This window comes from Engraulis encrasicolus, chromosome 14 (genome assembly GCF_034702125.1).
Source record: "Engraulis encrasicolus isolate BLACKSEA-1 chromosome 14, IST_EnEncr_1.0, whole genome shotgun sequence".
In the NCBI taxonomy this organism is placed as follows: domain Eukaryota; kingdom Metazoa; phylum Chordata; class Actinopteri; order Clupeiformes; family Engraulidae; genus Engraulis; species Engraulis encrasicolus.
The window spans coordinates 14,714,822-14,738,585 of record NC_085870.1 but is presented as its reverse complement, the minus strand read 5'-3'; the positions used below and the strand labels follow the sequence as shown (position 1 = coordinate 14,738,585).

Sequence of the window (23,764 nt, the reverse complement as noted above, 5' to 3'; positions counted from 1 at the left end):
TAAGTTCGGTATGAAACAAGGCATCTGCCTGTACAAGGAATTAATATGATGAATTACATTACTGCTCACATCAGACATGGAACATGAATACACCAAACTCAAACAAATTCACTGTTGAAATTCGTTTTTATTTATTTTTTTGTAATTTCCCCCAATTAATTCTAGTTGTGCTTTCTTTTTTTCAATCAATAGCACATTTAATTTTAATGTTGAACGCCTACCACCCTCAAACAAACGTCATGATTCAGCATTGAGCAGTGCTTTCACCTTCAGGGGACAAAGTAGAGACAAAGGAAAGGAATAACGTGGTGGAGGTGGGGGTGGGGGCGGGGGCAGGGGAGATAAAAAAGAAACAAACAAGGAGATGCAACACCCTCCAAAAATGAAACAGAAAGGCATGACCAGCAGTCAGCACAGGGAGAAGCATCTTTAAGCACTTGGCCCCGTCCTGAGGGAAAGACTGTGCCCTCTCGTGACAATTCAGTGGCACTCGCCATGACATCTTGCTGACCAGACCAACAGCGTCTCAGCAGCAGCAGCAGCAGCACCGCTGGGCCCCAGAACGGTGGCTGCTGCCCCTCAGGTAATGTTCAGGGTTTGTGTGGTGTGTGGGGGATAGAAAAGAGGACGGCAAGGACGGCGACACCACCGGCACAGCTCCACTAAACAAGGGACAAGACCAAAAGGGACTTAACTTTTTCCGGGATTAGTCCCGATTCGGAGTCAGGTTCCAGCACATTTGCCTTCTCGATGGTTGGCGGGGGTTGGGCAGGGCAGGGCAGGGCGTTGGGGATGGGCAAGTATATACAGGGAGAAAGCCCCTGCCCCAAACGATAGGGGAAGGAAAAACAAAAAAAAATCAAAAAACACCATTCCCACTGGTATGTACAATTCTGGTCTATACATTATTTACTTTATACTGCGTCGAACTGGGGAAAAAAAAAAACGTACAAAAGAAAAATGTTCTTTAAACTACATTACACAAAACAAGGACAAGAAGTGGAGGGGGAAAAAACAGGTGTCCAGTCCAAGACTTTTCTTTTTTTCCTCTCTCATTTTCAGGCCTTTGTAAACGCTCATGAGGGACTTTTCCGGGGGTGTGGGGGGATAAAGAACGAGCGTGTGGCTCTCTACCATCCCTCTGTTGCCTGCACTTCCACATCTCTTCTCACTCTGCAGGAAGAAACAAAGTGACATCTTTCTTCGTGCCCTCACATCTTCACGGTCGCAGCTCCAGCTCATCCACGCTTATCACTTTTGCTGAAGGCATTGAGGGCAGGGGCTGCTGCAGGACGTCTGAGCCGAACCACTTGGCCAGCGGGGGTGGGCTCCCTCCTCCTCCTCCTCCTGCCCCCCGCCGCGGGACTTGGTTTGTGCGGTTGGAGCTATGGCTCTGTGATTGAAGGGAGCCTTGGGACCCTGGGTGCAGAGCTGGAGAACAAAATACAAACAAAAGGGAGTCAGTTTAAAGGGTTTCAGCACAAACGACGACAATTGCTTCCATCGCACAAAATTAAAAACCTTCATCAGCAGTAGGGCTGGGTTGAAAAGATCGATCCGCGATCTGATATCTATTCATGTTCGAAAAGTCTGATATCGATCCCAAACTTCGTAGATCAATGTTTTGCGGAGAACCATCACTATATTATCAACCTCGTCCTGCAGCTCTCTTCAACACACATGCAAATACACACCGGGCTGTCCCTGTCAATAGTGGCAGTTTTTACTTTAAACCATTCATGCCAGCAGTCGCGTTGTGCAGCATTGTTATTTCGTCGGCATCAAAGTTATTATAGCTAGAAGAACTTTGCCTGCATTGACACGACGCATTTAGTAGCCCATGTTAACACACTATAATAAGCTCAAATACAATTCAGAGTAGTGTTCACTTAAAAACACAAACTTAACAAAATGCTGTGCAATTGAATATCATCCAACAAGAAGCCGTTACACTGGTTTCATTTTTGAGACCTAAAAAAAGTGCCTTCACTTCTTTTTTAACAGCAAAGACGAGTAACTTTGAGTTGGGATGGAGTGACGAGTTTGAAAGGGAGAGGAAAGTAGATGATTTGAAGGCTGTTGAAAATTACGAGAAGTGATTATCCCTCCCTCTCCTAACTCTGAACCTCGAATGCGAGGACGGGAAGGGAGAACGGAGGGGTGCCTTTCCAATTCACACACATACACATGCATGCACCCATACCATAGAGAGTAGAGAGTGAGGCTCCATTGGCCCATTGTTTCCGGGTTCTATTATTGTAAGGGGGAGGGGGGGAAATCCCCCTTTAGGCAGACCTAGGCAGACCTAAGGACTGTTCTATTCAATGCTAGGAGCATTATGACACGCCTCTTTAGGCAGACCGGAACCTGGTCATGTTAGGTGCCCATAGCAACCTATTACATTGGCATATCTCTATATACATAAAGAATCTCTGCCCATACAGATGAGGGAGCGCGGTGGGAAAGGACTTGTAAATTACTGAAATTGGGGATGTCAACTAAATGCTTCTTGATTTTTCAGCTTCACGGTTGACTTGAACATCTCCATAGCGCTAGAGCTCAGCGTTAGATTTCAGCGATCTCTTCTCAGCACTATAGATCACCAGTATGCCATCCCCTAATTGCCACCGTCAACACTCTTCCCAGAAGGAACGCACCCTCTCGCCAGTCAATGAAACTGTGTGTTGTGTTCCATTTTTTTCTATAGGCTTTGTAGCCTATGGTCTTGTTTCGTCTGCAGCAGTGTCACTGTTGGCGGTTTATGGTCTTAAAGTTTGATAGTTAATGAGTATTAGTTATTAAGGTCTGTTTAACCTCTTAAGCTTCGGGGCTATTTTTGAGTGTTTTTAAAGTTTTGCACAACATCTACTTAGATGCTTCCTGTGTCTGCATACTTTGACCCATCATGAAGTGGCTGGTACCATTTGAAAGTAGAGACTCTGTAGAATCTTCAGGAAGTGACAGGAAGATTTTGTGATGTACTGCCAAGGACTTACAGGGGTTAGAACATCTTTTTTCTGAAATGAAGACCCCCTAGAAATTACTACATTTCAGCAGTATAGCTGATACATTTGGCATTGGAAACATATTTAAGACTTCATCACAGGTCTACTGAAGCTGTTTGTCAAAGGAGAACTTGCTACATCTATATATGACCTTTACCAAGACTTCACGTAGCATGTGTGGATATACACATGCGTTTTACCAAGTGTCTTTTTGTATTTTTTTTAGTTAGTCAAAATGCACCCCCCATATAAGGTCTTACTGTACAAGAACCTTTTGAGCTAGAAGCCTTATCATAGTCACATATGAAAGCATACTCCTGGAGGTGTTATACAGTAATCAGCCATGGTTGGATATGCCTTTTGGGTAGTATTACAGAGATGTTGCTGTACAGTACTGTACGGTACTGTACACTATGTACAGTAAAAACATGGTAAGAAAGGGGTATTGTTGAGCAGATTTGAGATTCCTTTGTCCCTGGGTGTAATACAGAAGAGCTATATGACTCATTTGAAAACCTGGACTCTGGGCTATCACTCAGTCTTTGAATGGAGTTTCTAGCTCTTGCTTTGAGGGAGCTGCAGTCATTCAAAGCAAATGAGCCAATACGAAGCTGTGTAAAACAGGACCTGCCTACTTCTCTTCTAAGGCTTGTCTTTCAGGGTAGGAATGTCACAGAGCCACCCCAGTGCTGCCCATGTAATCAGCAGAGTCTGGGGATCATGTGGAATATCATTGATCATGTGAAAAATATGGAAGTGTGGACAAAAACAGCACAATTCCTGAGGGGAAAAAACATGATCATTTTTTTCACAATAAAGTGGTTTTGTTTGACTGGAGTTGTACAACTTTTGGTTGAAATAAAGTAAAAAAAAGACTACACTCTCATAAACCTTGGATTGTAACAGACATTTTGAGACCATGCTGATAAGGATATGTTCATGTTTGGATGTCCACTCATCCTAGGAAGGTAGGGAGACATCAGGCGAGGGGTGCTTGAGGGGGTCAAATTTGAAAGGTGACATTGTGTAATAAATTGATAATAATGCACATACAATATGTTCAAATCCCTGTATAGTAGTGCTAGGTGTGTTCCTGAGGTTCTAAGCTTTCCAATGATATATAATGTTCCTGGGTTTATTACACCACCTGGATTTTAAACAATTGCGGAATGAAGATCAAGTTCAAGTTCAAAGTCATTGAACCCGGTACCGACCACCCCGAACTTTAAGAGGTTAATGCCATGGGGTAGGGTTTTTATAGACAGTTCACAGTACAGTTTGACATTTGAATTCTAGGCATAAATGGGTTTAAGTGACAATCCAACAATACAGTAGATCAATATCGAATCGGATCGAGGAATTCTGGATGGAAATAGAATTGATATAGCAAATCTGGATTGATTACCAGCCCTAATCAGCAGTCAGGTTTTCTTTCCGCACGATGCTCACCACAGTCTTCGAAAATGAGAAATTTGCCTTTCTGGAGATTTCTATCTAGATAAACTGAACGCACATCACCAAAAATAGTGGAAACTCTGATGGTCTCGTTTTATCTGAATTATACAATAACTCAACAACTCCAGGGGCCTGTGCTACGCCTGTGCTGAGTTCAAGCTACCCAGAGCTAAACCAGGGTTAACTTGGTAATCTGGGGTTGACAAAAGCTGTCTACCTTGACTGGGGTTAAAGGGGTATGCCACCATTTTGGGGCTTAATACAGTTAAAACTGTTGGCCAGGGTTTATAAAGGTGGCAAAGTGTCTTATTTTTCATGTTAAGCGTTGTCTTGCTTTAAGACAAGTTAAAAGAGGGAGTATGTAGCTAAGCTAGTGAAAGTCAATGGATCACTGTAGCATGTAGCATGAACCCTGGCCAACGATTTTAACTGTATTAAGCCCCAAAATAGTGGCATACCCCTTTAACCCGTACTATGATGCTGATTTAGATGTTCGTTTGTCTTCCGAATTGCCTAAACCCGAGTATCTGCACGTTCTCGTAGCAGGGTAAGCACAGCCAATCAGACTGAGGTTATGATCAATCATTTCTGCAGCGCACTAAACTGGAATGCTGATAAATGAAATGAAACGCCAGCGCGTGACAAATTGTCAATGTGTTGAAATTTCATTTGGCAAAAAAGCACATTTATACCAACAATTTAGTAACTATGAGCAAAGATTATTTAAATACTGCTGCCACTTCACCTCTCTAACTTAAATCCTTGGAGTATGCTCATGAATACTGTGCAGTTTAATGATCTTGTTATCCGCTGAATCAGCATCTGTTAGTGAATATTAATCTTATCAATTAAGTAAGGCTATTGATTTGATTAATAACTACATTACCAGACGACCAGTCTTCCACCTATGACAATATTGGCAGTGTCTGTACAAAATATAAAGTGACAGGGCAACTCTGCAATCGCAAATGATCGTGAAATTAAGGCTCTCACATTAATGTTCTGACAATGTTCCTCAAGGCACGGAAGAATTATGGAATGTGTTCATAGTCTTCACACGGCGGAATGATCCTTACTCCCTGGACCAATCCGTTTTGAGATTTCAGCCGGCCAGTAGTTAAACCCGAACTTTACTAACATAAACTGCCAGTACCAGGTTTAAGATGTCGAGTAAATCCCCATGGCAGCCCATCTTGGTTTAAACCCGTCAACCTTTCGTAGTGTGGGTTACTCGAGAAGTTACACTGCACGTGAAGAAGTTACTCTCGTATTACCAGCTTCGTAGTACAGGCCCCAGGTTAACTCATTGAATAACCTGACATCACCTGGATCAATAACAACTGTCAGATATACAGTATATGAAGTTACTGTGTGAAGTGACTCACATGGTCTCTGTTGTTGCTGCTGCTGCTGCTGTAGTTGTTGCTGCTGTAAGACAGCCAGCTGGATATGGGCAGGTGTGCCAGGCCGGGGGGCCAGCAGCGGATGGCCTGTGGGACCCAGCGGGTACAGGGGTTGACCTAGCAGGGCTGGGGGTAGACCTTGCAGTTGAGACAGATCCACTGCCTGAGGATAGATGCCTACAAAACAATAAATAAAAATATTTTTTTTTTAAAATCAAGAATTTGATTTCAATGGCAGTCTTACAGATACAGAAGAAAGAGTTGCCATTCTGAAACATCCTAGTCATTGGCAGGGCAGAAGCCAATGCCAAGTCAAGGAATGAAAGATCTAACCGACAGTGTCCAACAATCACAGGCATGGCCAAAAAATATATAAATAAATAAATAAATAAACCACCACATGATGCACTGACAATTACATGCACTGAAACGGGATGGACCGAATTCAGAAGCTACTGCAGTACTTACTAATAAAAGTCATCAGTAGTTAGATAACCCTGACCTACACACTTTCAGGGCAGGATGAAAATCCACTCCTTGGCTTGGCAATCACACACACACACAAAACTAAAACTGAAGATGGGACTTTGTGCTGACCTGCTTGCAGCAGCGTGGGGCCCAGCTGCTGGGGCTGGATGCCCTGGGCCAGCATCCTCTGGACCACGCTGGGGTGCAGCTGTGGGGGCGCGGTCCGCATCAGAGGCACGTGGGAGAGCAGCGGCACGGGGTAGATGGGCCGGGGAGGGAAGCTGGAGGAGGCTGTGGGGGGAGCGGTGGGCCCAGGGGACACCAGCGTGGGCGTGTGGCGCCCTGAAGAAGAGCCTCCGGCGGGGTTGGGTGCTGCGTTGTTGGCCGGGGGCCGCTGGGAAGCGCGGGGATGCTGGGAGGAAGAGGAGGAGGAGGCCGAGGAAACGGGGGTGGAGCAGGACTTTCCCGGACAGCCGCCCTCCACGCCGTCCAGGCCGGGGCTCGGGGACGTGCTGTCTGTAATGGCAAATGGACCACGCATTTCATGTCCACATCGTTTTTCATCAACATAGTTTCAAAGTGGTAAGTCAGTATCCCCCACATCTGTCCATTGCACTTGCAGTTTAATATTGCTAACCATGTTACAGTTGTTCAGACTTTCTTCAGGTGACTGTGTGGGCTATTTACTTCCTACTTTGAACCACTGGTCACATCCAACCCATCTATTCGGGCTGAAGTGAGCAAAAATGTCTTAAAACCTTAACACAGATTTAAAGATGAATTAAAGCCCCCATTTAACAATTCAATATGGGTTGAATACAATTTGCTGCTTTTTGAAACTAACCTTTCAATTTCCACAGAACTACTGCTAAAACAAAAAAGGGGGCATGAACATGATTTGCAATTTGCCATAGTTTACAGATTTCACGCTTGGTCTGAGTGCATATCTACTGACCGTCTAGGGAGTTGACGTTGTCCTCCTTGCTGCCAGGTCGGCTTGTTGACTCGTCTCGGGCCTTGTCCTTGGTCTCGTACATTTTACGGATCACCGACGTGGGTGTGAAGGAAGGAGATAGCTTAAAGTGGAAGAAAAGGTTTTTAGTTCATGAGATTTCATATTATTCAATAACTGCAGTCCTTAATCTAATTGACCATTCATTAACCTACAAGGGTTTGCAAGCATCCTTTACCAACACATTTGAAACCCAAACATCCCAAGTTCCACTTGCACTGGCTCTTCACATGTCTCAGATTCTCAAATAAATCAAGTAATGAAGTCAGATGGGGGGCCTGGTCTTGTGGACTATTATTTACTTTGTTTGAGTTGCCCTAATCTAGCAGCACCCAGATTAGCTTCAGGTGGGATGCGTTTTTACTCACCATGCTTGTGACCGGGTTGGCAGGGGAGCCCCTGTCTGTGGGGTGGGGACCTGGTGACCGATTCAGTCTTGGTTGTCTGCAGAAACAAAGAAAACAATGATGATTTAGGTTAGCCAAACACAGCACATGTAGGACAAGCTAGAAACCCATCTCTTTTTGGAGGCCTTTGGCTTCTAGTGTCCATAAGCACACACCTACATACTTACACACAAACAAACACACACACTTACACTGATGTTACGTAAAGCGCCCTTGGGTGTTTTGAAAGGCGCTATATAAAACGAAGGTATTACTACTATTATTATTAAAAACATGTTATTTGCGTTGCCTATGAACATATATGTAGTCTTGTCTAGTCTAATCATGTTACATTGTGAGGACAGCAGTTTTGATTGTTTGTATTGTCTAGTGCATGTGTAGAAATCCACAAAGCTGATTGATAAACAGAGCGGACACTATTTTGTTTATTGCTTGATAGAAACGTACCTGTTGCGATAAGCCTGCTTTTCTAGGGCCTGTTTGTTAATGTACGCTTGCTGGTACGGGTGGCGGCCAGAGATTGCCAGGTCCTGCTGGAACACCAGGTCAGGCAGGTCGACACCCATTGGAATAGCTCGCATCTGTAGAGAGAAGTCATTTGGAAGTAGACGCTTCATTAACATTGAGGGAAATCCGTTTGCCAGTAAGTCAGTTTGGTTTACGCCTGGAGTCCGTTAGTTTCTACATCTATCCATCATTTAAATGTACATAGTTGAAATATTTAAGGTTGGCGAACTGGCGGATGCGAAAGCCCTTGACTGTATAAAGCAGATTCCGATTCATGAGGTTGGATGGATTCACATTTGGAGGGATGTGAAACATTACACACCTGTTGAGGCTGCACTGGACTCAAGGAGCGATGCATCTCTACTAAGCGATCTCCCATTATAGGCGGGGGCCCAAGAGGATAGCCTGAAAAAGATCACAAGTCAGTATACACAGCTCACTACTGGCCAATCAAAATCAATCAAAATTATTTTTGTGGTGGCTGGCCCATAAACACCATTCCATTTTCATACACAATTTGCCATATCAATCTGTCCAAATAGACATACCTGAAATCCATAATTGAAATACAAATGGTCTGCAAAAAAACACACTTTTTTTGCTCCTAGGAGCACTCAAAACACTTCATAATGTAGGCCTCACATTCAGCCATTTCTTACCCGCTGGCGGCATGAAGTAGTCGGGCATGGGAGCCCTCTGGGGGAAGAGAGGGGGAGAGGGCCCCCGCCGGTGCACCATGGCAGCAGGGCCTCCAGGGGGGACAGGGGGCCCCTCGTGGTTCACCAGCAGGCTGCTGAGCAAGTTGGGAGACGTGCTCCGGGGGTGTGGCGGACCATGGGCATCCATCAACTCCTGACACGCATAAACAACACACATTGTCGCAAAGTTAGAGGCATGTGTTGGTAGAGAAAACCTTTAGGAACAGAACTTTGGATACACCAGATGCCAAGAGCTACCACTAGGGTAGGAGCAGGTGTGAGCACGCCTCAAGCTTAGCTGCCCTAGATAGCTTACTACATCAAAATCCTAATGTTGGTAACAAGATGACACAACCCAGGGCCATGGAATTCAGAGTTGTAACAACCGGGGTACAGGAAGTTGGTTGATGACACAGGAGTAAATTGAGTAGAGAGCAGAGTAACATTTCAAATCACAGCTTCCATGACGATACAGTTCAATGTCAATTTCTTAAGGCATCGATTCCATTATTTTCGATACTTAAGAATGCCCCACGATACAATAAGATTAGATTTTTCCCCAATTACTTTTCCACTTCTATTGTTGCACAATTAGCAGCTAGGGCATTGGGAAGGGGCCAGTTCCAATCCTGTGCCACAGTAAAATAATACTTCCAGTCCTGCCCACTGCCCCTGTTGATAGATCAAAATGTAATATAGTATATATTTTTTAGGGGCTTTTATGCCTTTATTTGACAGGACAGTCGAAGATGGTGACAGGAAGCGAATGGGACAGAGACAGGGGAGGATCAGGAAATGACCCCGGCCGGATTCGAACCAGGGTCCCCGTGGGTGGGCATGCAAGCCCAAATGTGGGGGGCTTAGCACGCTGCGCCACAGCGTCCCCCCACATAGATCAAAATTGGACTCCATCCCACGGGGATTCTCTACAGAGGTCCTCCTCTACTGCTCACCTGGAAGATGTTGTTCTGCTGCTGCGGCGCTGTGGGCACCTGGGCTTCAGGCAGCTGCATCACTGGAGGCTCCGGCTGCTGCTGCTGGAGCTGCAAATTTACACACAGCCAAGACTGAGAAACATTTTACAGTAAACACCACTCACACACATGCAAACATCCTTCACTGTGCTGCGTCGCGTCATGCCATGATTAACAGGTTGCAAGCACTAAAAGGCATGTAGGCCAGAGAAATGTCATAGAAGACATGGAAGAAGCAGAGAGGAAACACCAAACTACAGCAAGCAAAAACACCAGCTACAGCAAGCATATGCCCATCAAGTCGTCTACAACATTATCTACGCAACTACAGCACTAATAATGAGATGGTGGATGGAGTCAAAGAGAGTTGGAGGCTGCGAGGAACAGGAGGGCAGAGTAGCAGCAGACGTCAAAGGTGCATGCGACGTGCTTGCACAGCAGAAGTCGACCAGACCGCAGCAGAGCAGAGCATGCAGCTAAGAAGCAAGGGGGAGACGCAGCGTGGCGAGGCTGGGCTGGGCTTCTGGAGCGGCCGGTGAGACTTACGTTGGGCTGGGTGGGCAGGGTACCACTTGCCTTCATGCAGCTGACCAGCTTGTTGAAGGCGGACATGTCTGAGTCACGCTGGCGGGGGGCGCGAGGCGGTCCGCCGGTGAGGGCCTGCTCCAGCTGCTCGGCCATGAAGGGGGTTCCGCAGCCGCCCCGGGGAGCCTGCGGCTGTGGCTGCGGCTGCTCCGCATGGACCTTCAGCCCCTTCAGACCCCCCTCCACCTCCTCCAGAGACAGCACCACGCCACTGCCTGCTGCTCAGGACAGAGGCACACAGTAACAGGGGTGATGGTGAAAAAAAATCCTGAGCCTGAACTTCTTCCCCTGCTCTAACGAGGACGACAAGATACTGCATAGTGACGTAACGTAGGCCTATTTTGACACATTATTCAAAACATTTAATAGCCTGTGTATGACCATTATTCAAGCCTGATAGTAGAAGAAAACCCTGAACCTGTAACACTTTGAGATAAGAATAACCTAATGGCTAATTATTATCAATGTTTTTATTTTTGCAAACTCTGTCTAGCCTGAAATCAGGCATGAAGCCTGAATACTATCACCCCTGCCGTAAGCATCACAACCAAACAATCAGCATGGGCAATCATGAATAAAGGACCCCTTCCATACACTTGTTACATGGGTCCTACCCATATAACACAAACTGCAGGAAGTGCAATGTTACTGTAGTCTAACAGTCCTGGAATGTACATATGCTGGTACATTGTCTAGGTGAGGGGAAAGATGGTCTATATTCTGCAAACAGAACCAAATATTGAAGGTCATCAGATTATATTGAGGCACCATAGAAATAGAAACTCCCGGGTATACTGACTTTCGTTTTATCCAAAGCGATTCACCGCTATTTAGGCACAGGGTATTGGTTACAATCCCTGGAACAATGTGCGCTTTGGTGCAGTGCTTAAGGATGCTTGTGATATTGAACTTGAACCTACAAATTTCTGATTCAGAGACCAAAACCCTAACTAAAAGGTTGCATTACTCACTGTTCTCCTTGAGTCTGGCCTTGTTGGCAGACAGGCTTGAGAGGAGGGGCTTCAGGTCGATCTTGGCCTTGTGCAGCAGCTCCAAGATGTCCACCTTATCCCGGCCCTCGTGCGAGGTGATGGGGGTGAAGTAGGGCGCTGGGCCCTGGGTGGGAGAACTGCAACGGGGGTCCAGCCCTGGAGATACAGGATTGGGTTGTTTTGTTGTACGTTTCTATAGGTTATTGCAACTGTGGTCATCTCAAGGCCTTGACAGACAATACAGGACTTACATCAACCATCTGGGTTTTAGATCCACATGCTTGGCAAACAAACAAAAAAGTATCCAATAGCCTCTCTACCTCCTTATGTGAGCAATTATTACAGCAAACCTTCTGGCCAAATCATCATTTTACATACATTTTCCTGGGCCTGGATATTTAGTTTTTAAATTTTCCTGATTTTTCATGACCTGATATTACATTACATGCATTGCGATGTCGCATAGCGTACCTGCAGGGATTAAAGCAAAAAAAAGTCATCTGACTGAACTTTTTTACCGGTTAGGTACCCGATCGAGTATCACTCCGTAACCCTACGAAAACCAATGTAGCCAGGCTTTGCCCTCATAACGAAACATACACGGGTTTTATGCAAGGAATGGTGCCAGAGCCAGCACTAGGCATAGGCAGACAGGGCAGTCGCCTAGAGCAGAATAGACCTATGTCTTGATAATGTCTTGATGCCAGTAATACCAAAAAGTGCCACAAAATCAGAACTTCAACCAACATAAAACTTTACACTTCACATTAACAATGAATATTCATTATACACTCAGTAGGCCTATATACACTCTCAGTATGAATGTACCTGTAGGTACTAGATCAGATGTGCTCAATCAGATGTAGGCCTACAATGCTATGTTTACAGATGCCAATTTCTAAATACAAGAAAAAGGAAAGAGGGAAAGGGGACAGGCCTAGGCCACCAGATTGACTGGAACTGGCCGAGAATGGAGGGATAATGGATATATCAGACTGCAAACATTGAACTGCAATTTGGGGAATGTTTTGGTTATTTCCTCTTATTTCTACCCATTGTTTATGAATTGTTCACAACATTATGCAGAATGGATTCACAATGAGTGTTGCTTCAAAATGGTCTAGCTGATATCACAGAATTATTGACTTGGAATTGCAATGCGTTGATACAGTGATCCCATTATGTTTTTTTTTTTGTAGTAGTAGTATATTTTGTCTTTCCCATCAGAATGGGCAACACTGTTCTGGTGAAAGCACTGGTGCGCATTGCTTGCAGTATTTCTGACATTTAAAAAATAATGCACTGGTCATAGCAATCAGAGGGAGAAAACTAGTTGGTTATTTTGTATGATTTTCACTATTCATCNTGTTACAGATAACTTGACGTTGACGTTTACAAATAGGGTGCGGTAGTCTACCTCTTGTGTTCTACCGTTTTGAAAACCTATGGCTACCGGTACGTTTTTGCTTCTCGATGTGCGGTGACAGGCACACGCTTACCATTGATTTAAAAAACGTCCCCGATTCCTACACGCACCCGTGTTCTCTCCTACAAGCTGACACGACACAAGCAGACACGACACAGTCACAGACATACGTCTATCGAAAGTAACACACTTTCCCAAGCTTGTCGCGTAACTTTCCACTCGAATCAAGGCAAATCACCCACCTATCAGTCTAGAGTGCGCAAATAACTGAACTCAAACGAAGCGTATAGTCCGAGAAGATGGGCACAGACGTTGAGCCACTCAAAAACAAGCACACACACAACTGTTGCTGCACACTATTCCAGTTAGCAAAAATATCGACAACAACAAAGTTAATATGCTATGATTACAGGTTAGACTGTAAATTGTCAGAAAGACAACTAGAGCTAGTTCTACACTTAGCCAGTCAAACGCGCTAAACTTTGAGGATGAAACGCATGGTATTACGCACGGTATATCCTAGCTAGCTGCCAATGATAGCCGTCCCATTGGGGCTATGAATAATGTTAGTAAAAGTCACAATGCTTAAAAGGAAAACCCTTCATGAAAAGGATATCATGCGCAGTCGAAGTAAACTATTCTTTTTTTCTAACTATCCACCACGGCAGGTGCAATGATAATGGAAACGTGTCCTACCTTCTTCCAGCTATGCATTCCATGCATATGCATTATTATTAGCCCATATTGGAATATCAGTCCAACTCGTTTAATGATGGTCATTGCACTTTAAAGACATAGTATTACACTTATTTTCTTTTCTGCCATCAGCAACAATGTTGGCTATTTGTTGTTTTAATCTCTCGCGCTGCGCCGCAACTGATTTGTTGACCGCTCGTGAACTTTTTTTTTTTTGGAACACGGAAGACGATGGCTCAAAACTACTGAGTGAATCTGTTCTATGACACCACCGGTGGTGGCGTGTATAACTATATCCGTACACCAAACACACCTTTCCTCCCCTTCTCATGACCAGGAGTGCTCTCGATTTGAGTTCAGTTGGAAAGTAAAAATTGTAAATTAATTGACATGAATTATAAGGACGGAAATCCGTCCAAACGAAAATCCAGTTGACGGAAATCCGTCATAGCGACGGAAAACTTTAATCCCTGTACCTGCCAGTCTCTCCAGCTCCTCGTGTGGTGTGGAGCGGAGGCTGCTGGAGCGGGAGCCGGAGGGGCTCATGTTGCTGGAGAACCAGCGGCTGAAGCGGCTCGCCGACACCGGGCCCTCCCCCAGCACATCCTCGATCATCTGGAGGCAGAGGAATGAAAAAACCCAAAAGGGAACATTAAAAGGTGTGATACCTGTGACATTTTGAAATCTTGTTGTGAATACTTCAACCATCTATTGAAAGTAGTGACAAATCACAATTCTGCTGACATTCTCCAAGTAGCAGGTGAGGCATCAATATGACCAGGGGTTTGGTTTAATGGCCAAACTCATTTGAAACCCAGCCTAGCCGTGGCTCTAACTGGACTGCTACGCCAGCAACCTGGGTTCGATTCCGGTCGGGTCATTTGCCGACCCTTCCCAATTGCTCTTTCCCAGTTAACTTCCTGATTCTCCTCCACTGTCCTATCGTGAAAAATAAAGGCCTTAAAGCCTCAAAAATATATATTAAAAAGAAAAAAAAATATTTGAGACCCAGGAAAAAAAACGTATACCTCCATCCTAACCGCCCAGCCCCATGGGCATCTGAATGTTTCTTTTTTTCATATGACACCATTCTTTTATGTTGTTCCAACAGCAAACTACCGGCACACTGCTTGGGGCGTGATCAAGCATTGCCAAAGAATTTCTTGTGTCATCATCTCTTCGCCCTGCCATCAGCACATGCAACAGTCACTCTCAGCTACGCTAGCGTGCAGTCTTACCGAGGCCAGTCCAGGCATGGTCTCCAGACTGAAGAATTCGTTGAAGTCGAAGTCTCCCGTCGTCTGCTCTGAAGAGACCTCCGCATGTGGGACCTCCTGGTCAGCTCCTGACTGACGTGCCACCTCGGGCTCCTCCGACAGTCCTCCATTGCACTCCACTGCAGGACAGAAACGCACTGTTACTGAAAGCAGTCAGTTGGATGACAAGAAAACTTTTTACAGAGGCATATACAGTAGGATTGCCACCACAAATATCATTCCAATTAAATTTAAAATACTTTGAGATGGCAAAGCAAATCAAAACATTTCCTGGTCAGTGAAAATCAATGTTTCACAATTATTATTTATTTTACATAATGGCACCTTTGGGGTTAAAAAAAAGACACATTCATCAACGCCGACCACATCTTAATGCCTTCAGTTGTCAATACCGCATCTTTTGGCCATTAATGTCTAGCTGTCCAGACCCACCTTCCCTGATGGTGTCGCTCTTCTTTCGCGAACGCTTCAGTTTGCGTCTGTCATCTTCTATTATTTTGTCATCGAAACCAATGAGTTCGATGGTTTCTGACTGGCTGGTGGGCCCCCCAGAGAACCACTCTGGCTCCTCCTCGGCATACGAATCGTTCCTTCTCCTCTCATTGAATACACGCTTATCCGTAAAGTCCCTCTACACAAGAGAAAGAGGGTCATGTCAGAGAGGCAAGTCCGAATTGTGTGTACTTGAGATTAAATATAGCAGAAAATAAATTCTTTACTTCTAATAATTTAATCCCCAAAGTGAGCACTCACCCGGAACCTCTTGTCTTTGTAGTCCCTGTCGCGCTCCTTGTCGGGGCGCAGGTCTCTCTCGGGCCGCAGGTCGCGCTCAAAGGTGCGGGCCGCCATAATGCGCCCGCTGCCGATGCGCCGCGAGCCCACCAATCGCAGGCTCTCGTTCTCCTTGTTCTCCAGCGGGCTGACTGGCCGCCTGGCCACCGGGGGCAACGCCACCTGGCAACCGCCTCCAAAACTGCGGCGCTGCGGGCTCAGCACCACCTCAAGGTCATCATCCTTAACACGCTCACGTGGGTCTGGGCACAAAGGAGACACACAGTCAGTCCAAGACATCTTTATCGTCAAATGATGCATCTAAATCGAAAATTGCGTTTCTCAACGTCCCATTGCGGAGACCAAGACGCATCTAATGTAAGGCATTATGTTCCAACATTTCCTAAGTGTAAGTAGTATTGGTGTAACAAAAGCAGATCGTAGCAGACCACCAAGGCGTAATGACTTGGGTCGTCTGAACAAGAACGGGCCTTTGCCAAAACGTCAAAATTCTGATGTCTACTCCTCAATATCCATGATCCTCCACACATGTATCAGCAGAACACGTCAATGAAGTTGGACTTAAAATTGGGTAATGTAGCAATCAGGGATGCACGATGTGAATTTTTTTGTCCGATACCGATATCCGATATTGATATTGCGGTTTTGGCCGATAACCGATACCAATGTTTTTTTGTTTTTTTTTAAAAGAGATAACATTTAATAAAGACTGACAATGATGCAAACAAACAGAATTTTTGAATGTCCTCTTATTTCCACAACACTTTAACTCCCAGTGATGAAAGTAGATAAAAAATAGAGACAAACTAGAAGACAAACAATGAAAGTCACTGTCAAGTCCAATCTTTTAGAACCGTAACATATTAAAAAAAACATCGCCGTTAACATCGGCCCAGTTTTATCCATCGGACCGATGTCCGATGTGTTGAGAAATGTCAAATATAGGCCGATACGATACATCTGGCCGATACATCGTGCATCCCTAGTAGCAATACATAAAATATGACAAGATACAGACTGCCCAAGAGTGCCATTACTCGCTGGTATAGCCAAAAATGAACAGCGTGAAAACTGATGAGAATTTTTTTTACAGACATTTCTCTGCAATAACGCTGCACGTCCCTCCAGGCACACATCCGTCCCCAACAAAGGAGAGACCGCCTTCAGGCAAAAGGCATCCAAATACATTTTCACTCAAGTTTTAAAATCTGTCTGACTGATGCTGCCATGACCTTTTCATTGTATGACCAATCACTTCACTTAAGTGTCAAGCTTTTAACAACTGCTTATGATCAGTAAGCATGATCATGCCATGTTATTATGACCAACCACTAGCACATCAGCCCACCGGCCCCACTCAGTATCAGTCATATGTGAAGTCATTGAGTCCCATACCCAGCACATGACAAACTGTACATCCTGATAAGAGAGTCTTCTTGAATCACAAGAGGGTGGCAAATAGCACAACAGTGACATGATTAAACACTAGGGCAAAGCTACAGAATCACCATGTTGTGCTGGGAAAAAAAAAGATACCCGATTACTCTGCTTGTCCTCAGTGTGACAATTTATGTTAAAAAAAAATGCATTTCAGCTGATCATTGAAAGTAGTAATACTGTAACTATTTCAAACATATCCTGAAACACAAACCCGTTGCCTCGGGTTTGTGTTTCAAATGACTCTTCAAGGTCGCTTCAGCTTTCAGCGGAAGACAGATGAATTTTTTTTCCCATACATCCAGTTGCCTCACAACGTGTGTGTGTGTGTGTGTGTGTGTGTGTGTGTGTGTGTGTGTGTGTGTGTGTGTGTGTGTGTGTGTGTGTGTGTGTGAGAGGGGTGGAACTTACATTTTTTCCCCACCAGTCACTGTGGCAGGTAGATTTTAAAATCTACCAGTCACTAGCCATTTTTACCATTCAAAGTGACTGGTGGGTTGAAAAATGTACCCGTCAGCCCTGAAATTTACCCGTCCTTGGCGGGTGGACGGGTGCTTATTTCCAACCCTGGTGTGTGTGTGTGTGTGTGTGTGTGTGTGTGTGTGTGTGTGTGTGTGTGTGTGTGTGTGTGTGTGTGTGGTATGAGTGAAACACTTAGTTGGGCTTTGGCTGGATGACAGCACCTCATACAGGTCCCCTACCTGCAATTCTGCGTTTCAGCACTCTGTCGTCTATGTAATCCTTCCTGTGGCCGTCCACAGGTGAGTCCCTGTCGGAGGAAGGGTAGAGAGACGCGTGCCACTTCTCTGGGTCCCACACGCCATCACTGCAGAAAACCAAGCACCTCAGGTTAATACAGCACTCATGTGTCAATCTTCGCTGTGTGAATATGCTACTGTAAATGCTAAACGTTGCATCCTCCAACCTGTACAAATACTTCCACTTTAACATGCATCACGTAAGAAAAGCAATACGATGGAAATCAATCGTATTCTTAAGCCTACGCACCCTCCCTGAAATAAAATCTGCTGCTGGCTCTACCGTGGCGCAAATGGTAGGACACTCGTTTACACCCGACACGAGTTCCACTCCCGGCCCGGGTCCTTTGCAGACCCTTCCCCATCTCTCTCCGCCCACTCACTTCCTGTCACTACCTTCACTATCCTGTCAAAGGCAATAAAAAGCAAACCAACCCCTTCACTTCAACAATTCTGCTGGAACCACTGTTCAACCTCAAAGGTGGTGATTAACACAACCCAAGTTTTTTTTACAATGACTGCTTGCATTGAGTTGTAGGAATCCATTCAAGGCAGAAATACTTGATTGAATAAGTAAACCAAGTTGATTAGCCCATTCCGAAACAATGAACCAATACCATTACACAATATTTTCCATAAGGCAAAGCAATAGAAAGCAACAAGTGTAAAGTATTCCACACAATATTTCCTTTCGTTACAAGTATTAAGTGGGACCACTAGCCACCACTAGCTTAGGCTGCATTCATGCAATAAGAAATCTTTCCAGACATGGATCAGCATATCATGATCAAGTTTAACGCCGTTATTCAGCATCATGGTTGGTAGTCCTGGAAATCTGTCAAATTTCCTTAGGAGAGCGTCAACCCATAAATCATTAGCCTTAAGGTCAGATTAGACTTCTGCAACTGCGCTCGTCAAAACTCGCGTGGGAGTGGCCACGAACCAACATTGTATTCATGCATCTGCGAGTTCTGCGAGGTCCGAGGTCTCGTCGCGAGCCACATTTGAAATTGCGCGATTACTTTCACTACATTGTAAGCACTGCGGTCATTATTAAGCAATGTTGCTTTCTCTCACAGATAGCTAGGTATTTTCACACAAATTGCAAAGGCAATGCACTGGTATCATTATTTGACATACCCAGTCTGTTTTCACGGGCAGAAAATGCAAGCATGTAAAGACAGTTGATTCTGTCAATGTGTGTTTACATTCGGTGGAGGAACGGTAGTAAAACTGCAGGCATTGTGCCACGAGTGTTCAACTGATGCATTGTTTGTTATTTAGCTTGTAGCTTCGTGTATTTACACACATTTACACACAAGGCATTAATATAGTTTTTAACAGAATTCAGCTCTGCTCTCGCAAACTACTGGCATTGCGCTGCCACAAGAACAGAACAAGGAAGTAGCGAGACGACCAATCATAGCGCCGTTTTGTCTGCGTACTCCGCGTCCGTCCGACGGATAGTTAGAATTTTTTCGAGGCGCTCGACGACGATATGAGAGGGGGGCGTGGACTCGCATAGACAGAAAACGGACGGACGCAGATTCTATGCGTCCTAAGCATAAATCATTAGCCTTAGTGTAACACACCTCCTGCATTGCCCAGCCTGAAAACTACCCTATGGCATGCAAGAGAATGGCTGAGAGAGCAAGGGCAGGGAGGGACAAAACGAACAATATCCTGCCCTCAAGATGCTTTAGCAGAACAATATGAAGTAATTTAGCCACCAGCCAGCCATACGTATAGGGCTACTTCTAGGGATCAGTTACAAATGGCTGAAGTGCTAAATGGACTACATTCATACAACACTTTCACACTCGCCACTGTGCCCAGGAGCACTTTAGAACTCCCATTCATACAGACTTTACAGCATCGTGCATGCCAGCCATTTGCCAAACACCACATTGGGATCAATGTGGGTTTCAGTGTCTTGCTCAAGGACACCTTGACTGAACCAGGAGTGATCATAGACTTTATTTCCTCCCTGCTCTCAGCCATTGTTGCCCTCATATCACAATGAGAAAATACTAAAAGGGCTGCAATTCACAGCTTATAAGGAAGATGATTCAAACCTACTCACTGTCTAGACACCAGATAGATTCTTCCGTTTGACATTCATCGAAAAATCAACCTACAAAAAACTTTTTTTTATAGGGGATTAACCATTCAATATGTGCCATGACTCATCACTAAACCAACCACCTATTTGCACATCACCCTGTTGGGAGGAAATGTTACCATACCTGTCATACTTCTCCGACAGAATATCCGGCCTTTCATTTGATATTGGCAGTGCCTTTATTTCCAGCAGCTTTTCCTGAAAAAAAAAAAGAGTGCAATTTGGATTTTAATCATGTACATGAAATTGTTTTGCATTAAATAAACTGATGCTGTGAAGAGGAAATTAGACAAATTAGGACCGACTGGGACAAAATTGCGCTTCCAGTTCAACCAACTGCACATTTTGCCTGCAATACACTCACTTGCTTGCTTCCCCTATGGCAGTGTGTCCAAACCAGGGGTACGTGTACCACAAGGGGAACGCGAGCACTGAGGGCACTTGGACTTGGCACATTATCACATTGGGATACAGAAAGATACTGTATGATCATGAATTAAGGGGTACTCATGGCACAACAACAAGCTTCGAGTAGAGTACAGTGACTTTATTGATCCCGGGGGGAAATTAAGGACGGTACACAAGACAAAAAAGGTTGGAAAACACTGCCCCACTGTAAAATACTGAAAGTCAAAAGGCGCATTTTTTAATGTCAACACAAAAGTGTGTGAAACACTGCTGCCCCATGTGGATATTATAGTTGCGCGCGGTGACTAGGTACATTCAGCTAGTCGAACCATCTGAAAACGGTTTGCTTTTAGGGGGGCTTGAACACAATGTAGGCCTGTGGCCCTTTTCAGGAAGCCTCCTCCCACAAAACGCTCTCAACAGCTTCACAGAACATGATGAGGGTTGACTGAGACCAATACTACATTTGGATTCTCCACATCAGTCACACACACAAAAAATCACAACTTGTGATTCTTGCAGCATCTTTTGCCGCTGAACGTTGCAGATTACTTTGACCCATTTTAGCCTAACAGTAGGCACACATAGCAAGAGAGGTGAAATTCAGTGTTCAACTCTGACAGCTCAACAGTCATCAGGTCATCGCGGCGAATCAAATGGAACGGAACAGTTATGTTTTTGATTTGATTGGAGCGCCACAGCACATAAAAACATGAAATAAGTTGCATTTAAAAGCTAGGACCCTCATTTTGCACAAGAACGTGTTTTCAGCTCTGACATACCCACATTTTAATAAAACAGCTCAAATCTCAAGAACCTGAATGCAGCATATATGTTGTCCCAGGACAAAAGGGTTAATGTGTCCAGGGATATATTGGACACATGGACTTATTGACTGCTAGTGCTACAACAAACCTCACACACACCATGACAGAATAAACAAGTGTTTCCATTAGATACCTTAGTATATCTGTGCACAAATGGTCCTGGGTCAGACTCCTTGACCAGGTCCTTGACCAGGTCAGTTTGATCGGCAACATTCTCCTTTTCCTCCGTGCAGACATCGTTCTCCATGGCTGCTGCTGGAGGTCAAGGCTGGACTACAGGTATGGCTCGGATTCTCAACTGCTGGAGGGAAAGGCCATCAGACAGACTCTCAGTAAGAGATCCCTCACTCGGTGAACGTAAACACATTGCACCACAGCATTTAGCCATCACAAAGGTGGTGAAGATTGACTTGGATAAAGCTTGTTAAACTTGCATTGAACAAAAGTATTCACTTAAGCTTTTTTGAGTGGTGAATTATTAACTTATTTCTAATTGCATTACGTAATCGCAGGATTAAATCAATAAAAAATTTTCATATAGCACATTATCATACATAAATGCCATTCAATGTGCTAAAGAAGAGAAAAGAAGAAAAACTATATTGTGTTATAGATAGTGTGCAATTAACTAACTATATCACCAAAGGCAGATGAATAAAGCCATTTTTAATGTCCCTTTAAAACTGTTGGGGCAGTTTTAATTTAGACAGGAAGTTGGTTCCTGCATTTTGCAGCATAATGACTAAACGCCATTTCACCCAGTGTAGACCTGACCCTAGGGCCTAGGCACAACCAGCAGAGGAGATTCTGAATACCCAAGACATCATTAGGATGATATTGCTCAAGCATACTTACAATATATTTAGGACCTAAGCCATTCAGTTACGTATAAACTATCAGAGGAGTTTTAAACTCAATTCTAAATCTCACTGGAAGACAGTGCAATGACCTAGGTACTGGAGTGATGTGGTCTCTTTTCTTTGTATTAGTCAGAATTCTTGCTGCAGCATTTTGGATTAGTTTAAATGGATCCAAGGGGTCAAGTCATTACAGGAGCTGGGGCTCAAACTCGGCTCATTACTGCATCAACACTCACTGTCGCTTGCCAGCAGGTTAACGCAAAAGTAATCAACAAAGGAGAATGGAATTTAATTCAACTAATGACAGTGGCATGCGAATTCGTTCAAGAGAACGCTTCAAGCAACCAAAGCGGCCAATTAAACGGAGTGCGCAATAACAGGCGTCAATTACGAGGCGTCAATTAGAATTGGTGAGCTGGCTCTGACCAACGGTGACTTGGTCGCTGGCTGGTTAGCCAAACATTTGTCAAAATGGTACGCTAGTTAAAAGCTAGCAGTGCCAAACAAACACCGGTTATCATTAGCCATGTTTTGAAATCAATTAATACAATTTACATTTCAGAATAAAACTGACCAAATTGTTTACATTCCCGGATGCAACGGGTAAATGGGTAGAGCTGGATGGAGGAGGAAATTCGACACATATTAGCTGTGTGTGATGCTGATGAATGCTAGAATCAAAAGACGGCTAGAGGTGTAGCAATCGAACTTACCTGAAGTTTTACTGTGCGCTCGCTCGCCGTAGATTCAAACTGATGTGTGTAACCACAAACGTTGCAACTCAACTTCAAATATATTGTGACCTATCCAACTGCAAAGAATTATCCCTCCGTCTTCACACTACTACGCCAAACAACTTTCCATAAACCAAACGCCGATGTGGCTATCGAACGCTAAAGTTAGCTCGCTAAAGTAAACGCAAAACTCGATGTCTCTAGCCACTCCACAATACAACTTCGTCTGGCGACTCGAAATGTTTCGTATAGCTCACTCCCGCTTTTAAACAACAGGTGGAAATGAACTTGCGCTCATACAAACCACAAACGGTATCGAGGAAGATGGTCACAACAAAGCAAACTCGTAAGTGGTTACTGTTTGCTAGCGGGCTTCAAAATCTAGCTAGCTAGCCAGCTCCCACAGACCTATGTGGCTGCAAGCTAGCTAGCTAGCTGGTTATCGATGCGCCTCTTTAGTAAATGTTATACACTTTGAAAAACAAATAAAAATCAAGTAACACAAAACATGAGTTTACCGAATGAGTAAAACGTCCCTGACACGCTGACTGTCCCAACAACACTACAAAAATCGCTACCTTTAGATACTTCACTATTCTGTTTCCTCTCAGACAGTCACACAGCGGCGATTTTGATCACTCACTGCATCCGAGGGAAGGTCCTCTCACGGATTATATAGCTTTTGATATTGCCTTCTCAAAATTATGCAATAATGATTTCTTAATATGAACATTAAGTTTGCTTTGTTTCCCCCAAAATACAGGATGCACAATAAGTTAAGTTTTGTTAAATACGCTAAACAAGAAAACCATTTAAAATTAAAACACATCATTTTCAGGCGATATGCACGGACGCCAAAAAAGTAGCGCTTTATTATTGTAAACAATTAATATGTCAAGTAGCCATACATTGTAGGGGAGT

The 23,764-nt window shown here is 44.4% G+C and overlaps 1 protein-coding gene across 3 annotated transcripts; it reads right to left on the bottom strand.

Annotated features, from left to right (window-relative positions):
* Positions 1–107: 107 nt before the first annotated feature.
* On the bottom strand, positions 108–23,478 carry eif4enif1 (eukaryotic translation initiation factor 4E nuclear import factor 1). 3 transcript variants are annotated; one of them, XM_063215016.1, is made up of 19 exons: positions 22,823–23,478; positions 21,383–21,550; positions 20,139–20,212; positions 17,836–17,960; positions 15,659–15,939; positions 15,338–15,536; positions 14,867–15,024; positions 14,105–14,243; positions 11,486–11,662; positions 10,476–10,732; positions 9,909–9,998; positions 8,917–9,109; positions 8,580–8,662; positions 8,198–8,331; positions 7,712–7,787; positions 7,287–7,407; positions 6,461–6,847; positions 5,846–6,040; positions 108–1,431 (listed from the first exon to the last, which is right to left on the bottom strand). In XM_063215016.1, exons 2-19 carry the CDS (start codon positions 21,494–21,496, stop codon positions 1,220–1,222), a joined length of 3,015 nt encoding a protein of 1,004 aa, XP_063071086.1. In that variant the 5' UTR covers positions 21,497–21,550; positions 22,823–23,478; the 3' UTR covers positions 108–1,219. The 3 variants fall into 3 exon arrangements, with proteins under 3 accessions (XP_063071086.1, XP_063071088.1, XP_063071087.1); XM_063215018.1 differs by having other exon boundaries at positions 10,506–10,732; XM_063215017.1 differs by having other exon boundaries at positions 21,383–21,547.
* Positions 23,479–23,764: the final 286 nt, after the last annotated feature.

What these genes read in the sequence shown, in the direction of transcription:
- eif4enif1 (XM_063215016.1), bottom strand. Translation starts at nt 21,496, where the DNA reads ATGGAGAACGATGTCTGCACGGAGGAAAAGGAGAATGTTGCCGATCAA. An exon ending in CTGTCGGAGAAGTATGACAG is followed by an intron (nt 17,961 to 20,138) that starts GTATGGTAACAT and finishes GGTTTTCTGCAG; the next exon opens with TGATGGCGTGTGGGACCCAG. An exon ending in AAGCAGGCTTATCGCAACAG is followed by an intron (nt 7,788 to 8,197) that starts GTACGTTTCTAT and finishes TTGTTTCTGCAG; the next exon opens with ACAACCAAGACTGAATCGGT.